Here is a 16,161-nt window from a genome sequence, read left to right as displayed (position 1 = left end):
GGGCAGGCTTATGATAAAATTTCACAATCACCAGAACTGGCATAAACTCAAGCAATACACAATTAAGCTTTTAAAATGTTTTCAACAAATTCAAGCACTTTTTGAAACTACTGGTATGAATCGCATGGTAGCAAAGTTTCTTTGCTCATGCTTTAGGTTTCACAAACTACTTCTAGCGTGTTTTGCCACTGAAAAAAATGTAATATATCTCATCTATGTCTTTGCTGTTTGAAGCCATCTCTTCCTTGGCTGAGACGTTTCTAACATTCTGCTGCATAACAGTAACTCAATGACTCTCAGCACTGGTGCCACAGTGGACGTCTAAAGTTTCTAAAGTGAATTTTGGATGCTTATGAATTGCCTACATCCCTCTAAAGCGCTATATCCTTCATAGGGCTTAAAAGGAATTTCCATAGCATATGTGCAATGTGCCAAGTTTAGACACTAGTCTAAACAAGAATGAATTTCAGTCTCAATGAAAAGATAAGCACTCCTTACTATTAAATTATTGTGCCAGTAGAAAAACAATGAATCTTTTGTACTGGTCCAGTTGATCCACTCATAGGACTTTGCCTAATGTTGATATTGTTGATTTTTTAGCACAGCTGAAATGAGTTGAAATATGTTGAAGTCATGCTGTAAGGTCAAATATGATGTCAAAATAGAAATAGGGTTACACCATGTATTAGCAGATTTCCTGCTCTCAAGAGCAAGGGATTGACAGAAAAGAGTAAGGAAAAGAAGGGAAATGGTAGCAGCCATGCAGGTTTATATTACCCAATATTTTTGGTGAAATTAATATGATGCTTCACCTTTATATTGGATTTTCTTTGCAAAAACTATTAAAATTTAACTGTTTATAGCTGTGTCATCTCTATCTTTTTTCTTGCAGTCCTTTGGTGAATTTTAATGGTTCTAATTATTTTACACAGATTCTGTTAATATGAAAATTCTGTCTGCAAGTCTCAGTTTCCATCTCTTTCCAAACATATGAGTTTTTTTGGGGTCTGCAGACCTGGGGTTCTATGGAAAACAGTATCCTGTCTCAGTAACTCTACTAGCTCTTGCTCTGAGAGCAGATATTCATCATCCCCCAGCACCTCTGGTGTCCTCTGGGAGCTCATGGTGGGTGCTGTTACAGCATGACGGTACATATCACTAGGGGCTGAGGGACATAGGCTTTGTTATGTCCATTCTCCGTACAAGATGTAATAGTTTGCTTCTAAAATGAAGGAGCAATTGGTAAGAAATGTTGAGTTTTTCCTCAGGTTTCTATTGCTTTTTCATCAGTATAGGTGTTTCCGTAGATATAATTTGGCCCACATTAACTAGTCAAATATGTTTGGAAATTGTCACTTTGTGTCACTTCTGATTGTACATCTTTCTTATTGAGGAAAATAAAAATCTATTAAGATACAGGGAAAAAAAAATCTCTTTTCTCTTTCTTTAATAGGCGATTTTTTTTTTTTACTTTGAACTGAAAAGTTTAAGAAAAGACATTCACAATCTAGTGTGTTATAGAAAAAAACCCCACATGATATTTAACTAATGGGAAAGATTGAAAGTATGTGACAGTTTCTAAGGGAAGGTGTTTTGTTTTGGGAGTCATTTACATTGAATTCAGTAAGTACAAAAGAATGATCATACTGTGCTGAAATTTTCTATGCCATGTTTCAGCCTAGAGCAAAAGTTTAAAGCCAAATACGGTCTCTGATATTTTTCTATCTTTCCTACTTAAATTTTACATGTGTCCAATGTTGTTTCAAGTAATGTTAAGAGATGTTTCCTGTGTTATAACTTTGACTTTTCTCAATATTTGGAGGTCTTTTCCAACCTTAATGATTCTATGATTCTGTAGTTATTGCACCATGTGCATGGCAATCTGAAATTATATCAGAATTTTTCCAAAGATCTTTTAAAAATCTCTGAGTAGCAACAAGGTATTGAAATAAACTCCTAATAGTTTATTTACATGAAAAATGAAAAAAAAAATCAACCCAAAAGCACCTGAGGAAAACATTTGGCAGTTCTAGGTTAATGATTCACTTGATCTTAAAGTTCTTTTCCAACCTAAATGCTTCTATAATTCTGTGATCTCAATAAATCAAGAAAAAACAATTTTTGGTTCTATCCAATACTGTTTAGGTCAGTGGAATAAGTCAGTAGATCTGCTCCTAAATAGTCCAGGAGAAACATTTCTATGACCAGAGAGACCATTCTCATCTAGATCACAAGGGCAATGAAAAAAAACACTTCAGTCAAAGAGCACTAAAAATCTAATTTTTCAAAAGCCACAAAATGTTTAAGGACTGTTACTGACAGGCAGAAATACTGCATTTCAGTTTATTTTCACAGGTGATTCGGAAGGTCTATGGCTTATATTAAACTATATCCTTCCATTATGCATTTATTACAACCAATAAGTTAGGTGTGTTTATAAGCTGATAGACACCTGTGAAAAACAGAAATTAGTTTCTGTTGGTTTAGCTGTAATTTTTATGAGATGTCAAATTGTATTTGGAAAGTATCAACTGATCCAATCCCTGATGGTAGTAATTGCAGCAGCAGATTATTCCTTGCCTGTTTGATCTTTGACATGTATTACTTTCTGTTTAATTTTCTAATTTAAGGAAAGACTGTAATCTGCCCTTTACATACTCATGGAAGTCAGGTTTTTTAAGGCATCTCTTTTTGCCTTGTTTAAGTCTTTCTACCCCATCAAACTCTGGGAGCAGAAAAAGGTGAGCCACAACTATTAACCAGGAGTAACGTGGGTGAAAACAGGTGAGGAATGGGAATAATTTTGGCAACACCTCGTGCAGACTGAAAAGAGAGACATGATATTGCTACAGATATAGGGAAAAGTACATTTGTTTTTGTCAGAAAACACCAATTCAGTGAAACTGAAACTTGCTGAGGAAATGTATTGTATTTGTAAAAAAAATATTTTGCACTTATATGCAGTCTGTACTGGTTTTTTTTCTGTGTCTTTCTTTATCTTTGACTTCTGCTCAGTTTTCTTTAATAAAAAGCTTTGACAGAAAGAAGTCATGAAGTCATCACACTTGCATGCCCCACATAGCCCATCAAGGCTCCCTGAGTACAGGTGAGCTGTTGTGGCCCAGTCCTAAAGTCCTTATATCAATCAGCTCATTCCTAAGAAAATGATCAGATTCAGGAAAGATCTTCTATGTTTTGTGTTGATTTTCTGTCAGATAAGGAAATTAAACAAACAGATTTAAGAACCAAGTAAAACTAAGGAAAATACATAAAAATGTACATACTACTTTTAAGCAGCAGTACACCTGTGATTACTGTATCAATAGCAAAAGCTATTCTTAAAACTCTAGAGAATGAAAAGTCTATTGAATGGTGATCAAAAGAATCATAAGATTTTTAGGACAATGTGAAAAATAAGTGACGGCATGAGACAATAGATAAAATATTCAGTTATTAATTTCCAGGTCCTAACAACTGAGATTGGTATATTTCTTGGCAAATTTTATTTCTCGGCAAATTTTATTTCTCCATTTTCTTGGACCTATTTATTCCATATTGTGTGCTGTAGTCTCATTTAAATGAAGAAGAAGGGAATACTGGAGTAAAAAACATATTACAGGGTCTATATAAAGTACTTGCATTAGTTTTGTAATTTAGAAGCATGTTAGTAATCCATTTCATAAAACTGAAAGGTAAATTTGATCAAGAAATGAGACTTTGAATTTAAAAAGCATTTTAACAAAACTTATTTGACTATTACACTTTTGAGTGTTTGCACTGGGATCAAGTTAGTTTTTTTCTTGTGGTTGATTTGTGGAGTTGAAGTAAGGTTTTTAGTACAGAGCTAAAATATTCAATAGTTTTCAAATAAAAACAGAGATACTTTGTTAGTAGGTTAAAAATCTCTAGGCCTTGTTTGCAAAGGCATATATTTCTTCTTATTTTAAAATATTGTGAATAGTTTCTATAAGGTCATAAGATATGAGTTAAATTTAATGTGTGGAAGTTTTTGCAAAATGGTGATATACAAATGGTATGCATAGTGGAAACAGAGTATAATGGACTGATCTGATTTTCTAGCCAAGATAAGAAATATGGTTAGGATTTGTGTTTTTTGGTTTTTGTTTTGGTTTGAGGTTTGCTTTTGTTTTGGTTTGGTTTTTTTTTTAATTAAAAACATCACCAGTAAAAGGTAAAATCAGTAATAATCCAATGTAATTGAGGAAAATTGTGAAGCTGTAGTATCTCTTGAATTTGATGCTGGAAGGTCACTTTGAATTCAAATACCATATGCCAACAAAACCTTTATTTTCTTTATTCTAGTACATTGGTTCATTTAATGAAAGAGCAAAAAGCTGTAGCAAAAACCAGACACAGGTCTGTCTGATGTTCCCCTTCAAATTAGAAACACACACATCTGTCCTAGTCAGGTTAAAAAGGATCAGAAACTTACCATTCAGAAGACTTTTACCAAAAGGCATCAAAAAGATGAATGTAATTAAAGATGATTACAGCCATTCTCCTAATCTGATGTTCAAGATCATGTCTGTCAACTCTCAGTGATACAGATGATTTAAGTGGAATTCCTAGAAACAGGTCACATCATCTGAGAGCCTACTGAATACTTTTTCACTGTTACAAAGGTCCAAGAAATTATTCTGAAACCAATGGGGAATGAACTATTTGCTGATTTGCATACAGAAAAAAATTTTGGTTTACAAAGGAAAGTTCTCATCCCATTCCTGAAGCTGATGCTTTTATCATTCACAAATTCGTTGTTTGCCTGCCACAAACTCTCAATTCAAACGTTTACTCTGGAGGGAAAGAGAACAAATAATTCAATAACCACTAGAAAGATAAAAATACTTTCTTCAGTGTAGACAGTGACTTTGTAAGTCCAGATAGAGTATATATACAATGTAGAAAATAAAACTTAAGCATGATTCCAAGAAACAAAGAGATCTCACTGCTTCAATCCAGCCTGTCTGCCAAAATGGCTTATTAGATTTTCTGATCAACCTGCAGGATGAAAGTCTTGTCAACATTGCATTTGCCAGAATGTGGAGGAGAGCAAAGCTGACAACACTATCACTAAGCAGAAATACTAGTAATAACTGCAAAATATGTTCTACTTTTCCATGTTTCTCTTCCCCCATGAGGGGAGAAAAGTATTATCTTTCTAGATATATAAAGCACATAACTCTGCTTTTTGTTTCAAATAAAAAGAATAACAAAAGGGAGAGAAAATAAAACATTCAGAAGAGAGCACACTGTTCCTGTTCTGCTAATTGTAGGCTGCACTTGAACACAGTTTAATCAGGAAAAACATAGTGGGATGAGGTATGGAGTTCCTTCCTTGGCACCTAGGACCTCAGTAATGATTAACAGTGCCGATGTGACACCTTAGTAGCTTCAGGATGTGCCTGCTATTTAAAACCAAGTTCTTGGCATTTTTAAGTGTCTGAGTCTACCTGGAAGTGCCTTTACACCACGAGCCAGTATTTTATTCTTATCTATCTTCTCTTTCAACCTAACTGCAAATAGAGAGAGAGAGACTTAAAAATATTTAAGTAATTTAAGTGAACTATGTAGTGCTGTGCACCCGGTAGCTCGGAATTCAACAAGGAGCACAGGAGACATGATCTTTTTCATTCAAAAGTGACTGCTCCATGATAATAGGCTTATATTGGTGATTTGTGTTTGATGGGCAACAATCCAGGCAGAAGAATCCTTCCCTTTCCCTGTTGAAGCTGAGTCAGTAGTGAGGCCAGAAATGGAAACTGCATTTATGGGACAAAAACATAAGCAACGACTTCAAGTTTGATCCCAATAATGAAGTCCTTGAGTTTGAGTGTTGGCTTCTGGTCCTTGCACCAAAGACTCTTCTTGCAAGTGACAGATGTGAAATGTTTATGTAAGCAGTAGTGGGCCTGACTACTGCTAATATGCCTGCAGAAACCCTAAAACTAAAAATCGTACTTCTGTCTATTAACACATTTCAGTACATTCTGCATCCTGGAAGAGAATCTAAACAACTAATTTACCAAACAAAGTTAATATAATAATGAAAGGATGCCACATTAATGATGTTAGAGATACTGTTCTTTGTAAAAAAAAAATAAATCTAATTTTTCATCTTAACATTTTACATGTAATACTCGAGTTTTTCTAATTGCTTGTACTCATTGAGAAGCTATTTAAATTAGTTAAATTCAAAGCCAACAGAAAATTTGAAAGACTATTATTTGTTAAAAACACAAACTGTAGACTGCTTACTATATTTCGATCTGTTTAAAAAGGAAGATGAAGAGCCTCACTTGGCTGTATTTTAGTTTATTTCAGGACTGGCATACTGATTTATGACTTTCTGGTTTTTTCCCCTGCAATTTCCAGCATGTATTTGTCAAGCTGCTGAAAAATGCTGAAATTGTATAGCAATTTTTCTCCTGGAGTTTGTTTAAAATGCTTAACTTGATATATGACTGAAAGTGTGACTTGCTCCTTGCTATGCTATTTGTAATGCTGCAATTAAAACAACCAGTTAGAGTAAATTTTCTCATTTTTAGTGGAAAAATTGACTGAAGATTCCTATATGTGCTCACCTTTCCCACAAGGCTTAATTGGACCTTTAAAGAAAAAAAAGTTGCATCCACTTATTGCAACTGTTAACTTAAATATTCGTGTAAGATGACAGTTTGATTCAAACCTTGCCTTTTGGCTGAAGTGTAAAACAATGAAAAGTGACAACAGCGTGCCTTCAAGACAATTTATTATAAACACATTTCTTAAGGCTGCATGTTTATTATATAAATATGCCCTAAACTGGACTATCCATTAAAACTAGGCTTTCACCTCCCATTCCTACAATCCAGATTTATCAGAAATTCACCCCCTATGAAACTCTTTATGATCCCAAAAGGCCTGATTCCTCTCACTTGTTTTATTTCTAAATTATAAATATTGTTTTTTCACTTCTCAGTGTGGAAATCTGGCTATATCCATTTTACATGCTTACTGGAGTAGAAAACTGCCTAATCAGATAGGAAAACAGTTGGCGGCATATAAATCAGGGTTTGCTGAGGATTTCAAAGTGTGAAACTGGCAGACGAGCACATATCCTAGGAGTTCCGCCTTTTCCCAGCTTCCCTGTAGAGATTTCACATGGCAAATCTGATCACCAGAGCCATCTGTATAAATACATGGGTGTGTTGTCCTGAATTAACACAACAGCTCTACTGGGGAATGTAATTAAGGTCTTATTTTTAAATTTCCCCACCAGACTGCCTGAAATATAGATTTATATACCAGGAATAAGAAACTTATCTTGATTTTGATGAGGAAGTGAATTGTAATATGTGTTTTACTACCAACTAGTCTAACAGAAACCCCAAAGTTCAGGGTGCTGCTTAGTGATGCTCCAGGGATGAATTTACCCTCTTCTGTCTTGCAGATCAGTAACACTGTGATGTTGAAAGTAATGCTGTGCTACAAACAGCTTTCCTTATACTCAAAGGAAAAAATCCCAACAACCCAGAACTTTTTATATACGAATGGTTTTACTGTAAGGTAAAGCCTACTCAGTCGACTTTCCTTCCTAGCGTTCCTGTTGAAACAGAGTTAAGTAAAGATTCATGTTGCAGTGGTGACAGGAGGAGTTGTTACACAAGATGTAAAGTTTCCCTTGGATTTCATGTCACGATTTTTTCTCATTACTTAAACAAGAACTACATTGAAGTGGTGCAGGTACCAGGCAATAAAGATTTCCCTTGGTGCTGACAAACTCTGAGACCGCAAACGGAGGTGCTTACATGCCGCAAGAGATATTGCATAATGTTCTTTTCCTTTAGACTAGGGATTGCTGTCATAAGGGAAACATCTTTATATAAGAACTACTATTGTAGCAAAAAGCATTTAGTTCTCATTATATTCAAAGATTTCAATTCCAGTGTGTTTTATTCAGTACTGTATGGAAGCTATTTCTAAACATGCAGCTTTTAGCCTGCCTTCTTTATTTACACTTGTCTTGGAGTTGCTTCAGTTACTGTCAGTAATTCTGCTTTATTATTTAGTGATACCCAAATACAACAGAGGAAATAATTTGTTTTTTAAAGTAAAGAAAGAAAGAATACATTTTTGTGGAGAATTCTGACAAAGCTTTTATATCTAGTATGTGAAAGTCATCTACATATCTGATTTTCAGGTAGTTTATTGAGTCCATTTGTAAGGATTTTGACAAGTGAAAAATTATTTTTGTGGCAATGAGATGTTAAACAATGAAGGAAATAGGATAAGAGTTTTGTTGGAATGCTGAAGTTCATCTGTGGGTCACTAGCATGGGAGTTTTGGTGCACATGACGTGTTAATTGAGAAAGGAAAAATTGGAGACAGAAGTTGATTTAGAACCGTAGGTGTCTATATCAGGGAAACAAAACACAAATGTAAATCCCCACTCATATTGGTCAAAATACAGATAAGGTTATTGTGGGACAACAGTTGAGGTATTTCAACTTTTAAGGGATTGGTAGCTATTTTTCTGTATTCCCAAAAACACTGCAAAGTGATGAGACAAAGAATATTTTATATTCACAGTATTTCCCTTGAAAAATATGCAATAAGGTTTGAAATACTGTTGGTAGGGATATTGAACAATGACATTTCATGGATTTATTTTTTTTACTTTTGAATCTACTTTCCAGTAAAAAGGTCTGATACAAAAATTACAGTAGCAGCATTTCCATTTTTTTTTAATGAAAATCCTGATTACAGGCAACAAAAACTGAGCTGATCTGCTATTCTTATCACATTTATTTTGCTTTTTTAAAACTTTTTTTTATTCCTGAATTGTGAACATTGTGAAAACTCTTACTCTAAAAAGTCAACTTGAATACAACGCTATTTTAAGCTGAAAATGTTTTTCTGTCTTGAATAACTGAGACTTAGTGTATATGCTTTGGTGACTAGTTGCAACTACAGCATAAGTCTGGTTACTGCTACAAAGAATGCTTCTTTGAAATTGAGATTCTCCAAAGAAAATGTCTGGATAAAATGAAGGCACAGAAGCAAGGATAGACTGACAGATGAAAAGTAGATGGGTAGGTTGAGTAACTGCTGCTGCCTTTCTCTTCTCTGTTACCTGTTAGGCATTCTTTGGAACAAGTACTGTTGTTACACCACATTAGATTTTGTTCCTACAAACTTCATTCCTTTCACTGCAATTGCAGTAAGTTCCTGTCAGCCTGACAGGACAGTGTCAGAATCTTGCCTGGCTAAAATTGTCCTACTATCCTAACCTTTACAATTTACTTTGGTGAAAAATCTGCTGAGTTTTGCCCCAGGTAAATGGCAGAAAATAAGAAAATTCAACAAATTTAAACAAAATAATTATCTTCTTTGCCATGAGGTGCTGCAGAAGTCTTCAAAATTCAGCATTCCAGTAATAATTTGTTTCCGTTTGTTGGAATAATTGGTTATATTTATAGCATATATGTTTATAAAATATTTATAAAATTTTTGGAACCAAGTTTTCCACTGACAGCATTTTTTTATGTTTTAGGAATGTGCTAAGCATGCAGAAGTAAACTTACTGATAGCAAAGGAAATTTCTAGAAATAGCATGCTGTACCATTTTGACTGTTGAAAAAATATTTTGGATGTGTTTTAGACAAAGGATTTCTGTATGGATTGCTAATTTCATCATACTGGATTTTTGCTTCATCGGGTACAGAGTTATGTACTGCCTCTGATCTTAAAAGTCATGCAGTTATAATTGTTATCTCAGATGATATTTCGATCAGTGTGTGGCTAATATATCTTTACAATGGAAGTAACCTTGACTGAATAATGAATCGAAGTAGGCTCAGGCATCAATCACTTATTTATGCTGTAGAGAAGATATTTCAGTAGATTTTTGAACGTCATCTCTCCAAGAAAGACTACTTTAAAGAATGAGAGGTTTCATTATCCAAAGAAAGTAATTTCTCTAGGATTAGTAAAAAATACTTGTTTAAAATTTTACTTCGGTTCCTGAGGTCCTCAGGGAGCCCCAAGACACAAAGTTCTGCTTTAGCATATGGATGTATTATGTAGACTTTCAAAATCATGAATTTTAATTTTAAAATATTAATTCAGTCAGCTGGGCATTGAGACCTGAAGGTATTAATTCTGAGAATATTTTATTCACATGTAGGCTAAGAGTGAAGACTGCTATTCCGTACTGATTCTCTGCTTTCCTAGTGCAGATTTGGTTTATTTTCACAAAAATTTTTAAAATACTTAAAATATTAAAACCAACTGGATCAAAGTTAGTTGTGGTGTAATAGAGAAATCGCTGCTCTCTCAGGTGCTGGGTAGCAGTTCAATCCAAGACATTTGGCTCGGATTAAGTTAAGTTAATGGTCACATCTCATACAGCTTAAAACAGTGGGATGTTCTGCTTGAGAAAGATGGGAAATGGAACTAGCACGAATGATGAATTATTTCTTACCTTTAGGTGGTCTTTTCAGACTTGAACTTATTTTGAGGGAGAAATAAGAAATACAAATGGTCCTACTTACGTTATCCTTGGCTTCTGAGTTAAATGAAACAAAACAAACTTGTCTCAGTATTCTGTTTTTCCAGTCAAGTGTGTGCAGGATTTTGAGAAAGGTGCTACAAATGTTACAGTTCTCTCTACCTGAAGAATTTGCTGATTTCTATACTCCTTTAATTACAGAAACACTCTGCTTAACCAGTTAGGTAGATGTTCTTTTTGCTGTTATTAAAGAGAAAAATGAAAAAAAAAAGTATTTTTTCGCTTTTATTGTGATACTTTCCTGATTCATAACAATTTAAATATATATGATGAATGTGCTAAGTCTGCTTTATGAGTCCAGATCTACTTGCACTTGCACAACTGTGAAGAAAAATGGAACTGCCATTTTTCGGGACTTTGTTCAGTAAACATTAAATGAATAAAACTCCTTGTATATTTGGCTTTTAGATGGATGGACCTGCTCTCATGAGTAATGACTGCTTCTCTACTTACTGTGTTTTGTGCCAATATTATCTTATCTCTATTATTGTATTACAGATTATCCCTTTCAGCAGTATGAGTATTAAATTTACTAATTAAGTTGTGTAAAAGACAAAGTGATAGATTCTTAATTTTGTTTCTTAGGGTCTAAGCATTTTTATTTAACCACTTTTATGCCACTCCCTCCCTTTTAATTGCAAGACATTATGGTCATAAGACATGGTGCTAAGATACCATTTTAGAATATATTGTGAATACAAATCCCTTTTGGTTAACCAGTGATTTTATCAATTTGTGGCTGATGGATTTGTGTTTGGGATTAAGGAATGGTTGCTGTTTTCAGGTGTCCACACGGTTCTGTCAAGCTAACCAGAACACAAAATTTGAAGCCAGTGGTGGCTTTCCTCCATAATACCAGAGAGTTCCTAATTTACTATAAACCCTGCTGATACAAAATTAATTCCTCCACGTTTTCTGACAAAACTTGGAAAATTAGAGTTGAGTTTATGGCAATTATGCTTTCTATCGCTTTGGATTTGGTATTAGAATGATCAAGGCTGGACTTTCTGTACTGTTGACTCATTGCCTTAAATTGCAGCTCCACTATGAATTTATGCTGGTCTACTTTCTTTTCATGCCTCCAACTCATGCTGGTGTATTTGTGAGCATATGTTGGATCAGATTCAGGAACTGATTGAGTTAAACTAACTGAGAAAAACAAAACAAAATTACTTTTGATTTGCATCAGTTCCCTAATCAGGTTTGTTATGTTACTGCATTTGTGCCAGGGTAAAAGAAGGGCATTGATAGAAGGAACAAATAGTCAAAGGTACCGAAGGAGGAAGGAGTACTCGTTTCTGGGTCAATGCCATTTGCTCACGTAAAGTGTTCACATAACTTGAATCACAGAGTTACACTGAATCCCAAGAAGTGCTCATGGATATGAATAAGAAGCATGAGTGAAACAACTCGTTTGGAATCACAGAATCATCAAAGTTGAAAGAGACCTTCAAGGTCATCTAGAATCACCCCTAAATCATATCCCCAAGTGCCAAATGCAGACACCTCTTGAACATTTTCAGGGACAGTGATGCCACCACCTTCCTGGGCAACTTATTCCAATACCTAATCACTCTTTCAGTGAAAGTTTTTTTTCTGATGTCTAATTTGAGCCCCACCTGGTGCAATTTAATGCATTTCGTGTTGTCCTTTCACTTGAGACATAGCAGAAGAGACCAATGCCCACCTCACTACCACCTCCTTTCAGGAGTTGTAGAGAGCAGTGAGGTCTACCCAAGAATTTTCTCCAGACTAAACAACTCCAGTTTCCTCAGCCACTCCTCATAGGACATGTTTTCTAGACCTTTCACCAGCTTTGTTGCCCTTCTCTGGGCATGCTCCAGCACCTCAATGTCCTTTTTGAAGCGAGGGGCCCAAAACACAATCAGTACTCAAGGTGCAGCCTCACCAGTGCTGAGTGCGGCTGGACAATCACTTCACTGTGGCTCCATGCTATTATCAGTTCTTGATTCCCAGTTCTCTCCATGATTCTCATAAAATAATAAACTAATAATAACAATATTCGTTGCTGGATCAAAAAGAAATTTAATTTTTAACTTGTGTTTTACTATTTTGTTCTTTTTTTTCATGAAAGTTCTTGTAACAGTAGTACAGAGAAATGGTTTAGGCAAAAAAAAATTTGCATTTTTGTCTTTTTATGCAATTCGCCATAAGATAAACATCCTCCTTTTTGCATTTTCTCCCTCTCTTTTCACTTCTTCTTGATCTTATACAGTATTTTCAAGTTCATTGAAACATTATGTTTTTTAAGGTTATCACCAAACTTGGGCCACTGGAGTGGATTCTTAATACTCCCAGTCATCACAGAGTTCATCATGGTAAGATAAAAATGGAACCTCTTATTCTTTAGTGTGTTTTTTATTTTTTTCCTCAAGCTCACTATTTCTATAGTAATAATAATGTAGTAAAATTGTACTGTAAAATCAGTTTTATAGAAAGATTTCAATTTTGACCATTACATTAAAAATAGTCCCTGTTCAGTTAGAAATTTCACAATATTTTAAAAAATGTTTTTAGAACCTAATTTTATTTTAAAAATTTTATGTTTAAGATTAATTATTGAGCAGAAATTAAGTCTGGATAACATGAAAGAATTTGAAGACTGAGCAAAACAATTCAATATTTGTAAATAAGAAGAGTGATAGAAAAATATCTTATCCTTCCCTGACTACTGAAATATCATCAACACACATGCTTTTGTGTTCAAATTCAAGCACTGTAAGTGTGCAAAGACATGGTTATGTTTTGGAAGAACTGTTAAATGTTTCAGTTTTGTCTGGAATTTGGAATTTGGTTTTGGCTGTCTGAATTATTCTCACTCCACACAAGTGCATGATGATTGACTTTTCATCAATATTCAGAGGCATTCAAGACTGCACAGCATACGTAAATTGGATTAAGACTGAACTCCACTGCATACTGAAAAATGTCATGAACATATCTGAGGAGTAGAAGTGAATTTCATGGATGTCCTTGGCTCATTCAATGTGCAGAGATAATAAGTTTGAAAAAATGGGGGAATGGAAGAAAAGTTTGAAACAGACTCAAATGTAGTTATATGTAGTTATATGTACAGAGGATGTTATTAATATTTATTATATCCTCCCAGTGTGAAGTGTTTATGGCACTGTGTAGACTTTTTAAAAAGCTGTGATGCTCTAAGTGTCTAATCCTTAAAATTTGCACAACTACTGGTAATCCTGAAGGGAGACACTCTGCTCTTATTTGCTCTGCTGTAAATCTAAACTAATCCTCTGATCCTGATCGAAGTTAAGCTGAATCACTCTGGACCTGATCAAGGGTTGTACAGTTGCTCCAGAGAATCTCCATGAACTTTGGGATATGTAATTGATGTTTCTTTGCTCGTACCTTTGAGGACAGTCTATGTACAAATACATTCCCTAGAAAAACATAGAAGGATCAGTTTTCCTCACACTGAAATTAATAATAATGAAGGTAGGTTAAGACATATAACAGAAGACAGAGACAGCTGACAGCCATTAATGAGATGATTACACATACATGTGTTTAGCATATATTTTCTTTGGTATAAAACGGTGAAATTATTTTTGTTTGCTTTTTAATTTGTCTTGATAAACATATTTTGAATTGGTTTTACTCTACAAATGAATCCTTCTATTTCACAGAAGTTTTGGGTATGACACATTGGGTTTGCATGTTTGAATCTGAATAGAAAGAGAGCAGTAAGGATAGTAAGAAAAAAGAGATTTTTTAGAATTATAAGGAGTGGTGGGTTAGCTAACTTCTAAAATTATTTTTAGATTATAAAGTGATGCTAATGATGATTTTCCTTCATAATTCAGTTGCATGTATTCTTCTGTATGCCATTACTTGTCTCATAAATGATTTTTATTATAGGTAGAAATCCTTACTGCATTGACAAAAATTATGGCGGCACACTTATTATCTGGGACAGGATATTTGGTAAGTAAAAAAAAGGTTTTCTCTCTCATGTTTAGTCAGTGTGGCCAAAATATGTATACCTTTGAATTTGATTGTTGGTTGTTCTTTTGTTTTCTTCTTCCATCAGGAACATTTGAGGCTGAAGATGCAAAAGTTGTATATGGTTTAACACATCCAGTAAATTCATTTGATCCCATCATGCTCCAGGTGCCACAGTTTGAATCACTGACGCTGGTATCTTCAACAGTCAGTCCTGTTCGAAAGAAAGTCCTCTCCTAGGCACAGTTGAGACCATCCTTGCATTGCTGCACAGTCAATTACATTATCTAAATTTTTTCAGTATTTCATTGCAAGACAGTAATTTCTACTCACTGCACTGAGTATATGCAGAACTTGTAGTAATCATGAAAATACAAAACAGTAAAATCCACAACTAATTACAATGGTGATTGTAATAGGGAGAGTTCGGAAAGATACTGAAACTGAAATGGGAACACCACTGAAAGATCAACAAAGACCAATATTTATTATTAAGAGGTGGCCAACAAAACTAAAAAACCCAGGAGACAGGAAGGAGGAGAGAAATAAGCCCTCAGTACAACTCCTCCGGTCACCCGGGTGTTTTATATGAAGTTATCTTACCGACCCAGAATGCCTATAATTACCCATAGCAGAAGCTGCATTCTCGGAGAGTTGGTAGGCTCCCAAGATAGCAGGTGTCCCCACAAAAGGCAACGTTGTCCTTTGATGTGAAGCTTGCATTTTTCATCCCTCCTCCCAGCATGAGCTATCTACTTTTTATACAATTAATTGGTGACATCTACCTTGGCAGGTGTGGCCAGCACAATGCAGCTAGAGGCCTTGAGTCTCTCCCTCTGTTATGCAAGTGGTGTCTCTTCTGCACGTGCGTGGGTACCTTGGAATTCCCCTTGAGCATGTGCATTATACCTCAGGGGTCTTTTCTAATTGAGTCTGGGGGTTAACTTCATCATTCTCCTCTTCAGTTTCTCTTTCAAGTGCCCTCGAAAGGTGATGAGCCAATCATAAGACAGCAATTAATTTCAGTTTATACAAGATGCTTCCTTCAAGGATGAAGTTCTCATTTATCAGTGCTTGTTTTCTCATAACTTGGCAGTAAAAGAACAAACTTTCACAAGTGACTGGGCCAAACACAGACCAAAGTATCAATATCTAATTAAGCCCTGATACAGTGCTATAACAGGCTTTGGATTGAATGATGTCTGTTTTGCAATATGCAGTGATGCATGGACAAAAATATATTTTTTCTGTTGTTTTTCTTCTCTAGATATTGCTATTTCATAGAAAATTCCCTGATTATTTGGATACTGTTTATATCTCTTTTGCATATTTGCTGTTCAGTGTATTCCAGAATAATTTGTGTTGACAGGATTATATAGCAGCTGTCATGGTCTCAATAAAATCTCCAGAACAGGCTGAAAATAGTTTTTTAATTAAAAAAGAAAAAAAAAAGTACTTGGTGTGATGCTTCTTAGATTTATTGGTCCAGGTTTCATTTAAGCTAGATAAAAATTCTCTGTAAAAACCTGAGGAGTAGTGGAGTCTGTATTTGCTTTACGTGACTGTTCACCCAAGGAGGCATCTCAAAGAATGAGAAATTCTACCTG

The 16,161-nt window shown here is 34.9% G+C and overlaps 1 protein-coding gene across 1 annotated transcript in view; it reads left to right on the top strand.

Moving 5' to 3' along the window:
• The window catches only part of AGMO (alkylglycerol monooxygenase), a 187,949-nt gene that overhangs the window by 84,821 nt on the left and 86,967 nt on the right, over positions 1 to 16,161 (top strand). Inside the window, exons 6-8 of the mRNA XM_027684772.1 lie at positions 12,843 to 12,909; positions 14,471 to 14,536; positions 14,643 to 14,722. Coding sequence (XP_027540573.1) covers positions 12,843 to 12,909; positions 14,471 to 14,536; positions 14,643 to 14,722 — 213 coding nt within the window. The remainder of the gene's footprint in view (positions 1 to 12,842; positions 12,910 to 14,470; positions 14,537 to 14,642; positions 14,723 to 16,161) is intronic.

The sequence above is a fragment of the Neopelma chrysocephalum genome, unplaced genomic scaffold, assembly GCF_003984885.1.
Source record: "Neopelma chrysocephalum unplaced genomic scaffold, ASM398488v2 Primary Assembly neopelma1_67, whole genome shotgun sequence".
NCBI lineage: Eukaryota > Metazoa > Chordata > Aves > Passeriformes > Pipridae > Neopelma > Neopelma chrysocephalum.
The sequence above is the reverse complement of the archived record's forward strand: the minus strand, read 5'-3'. Positions and strand labels throughout refer to the sequence as shown.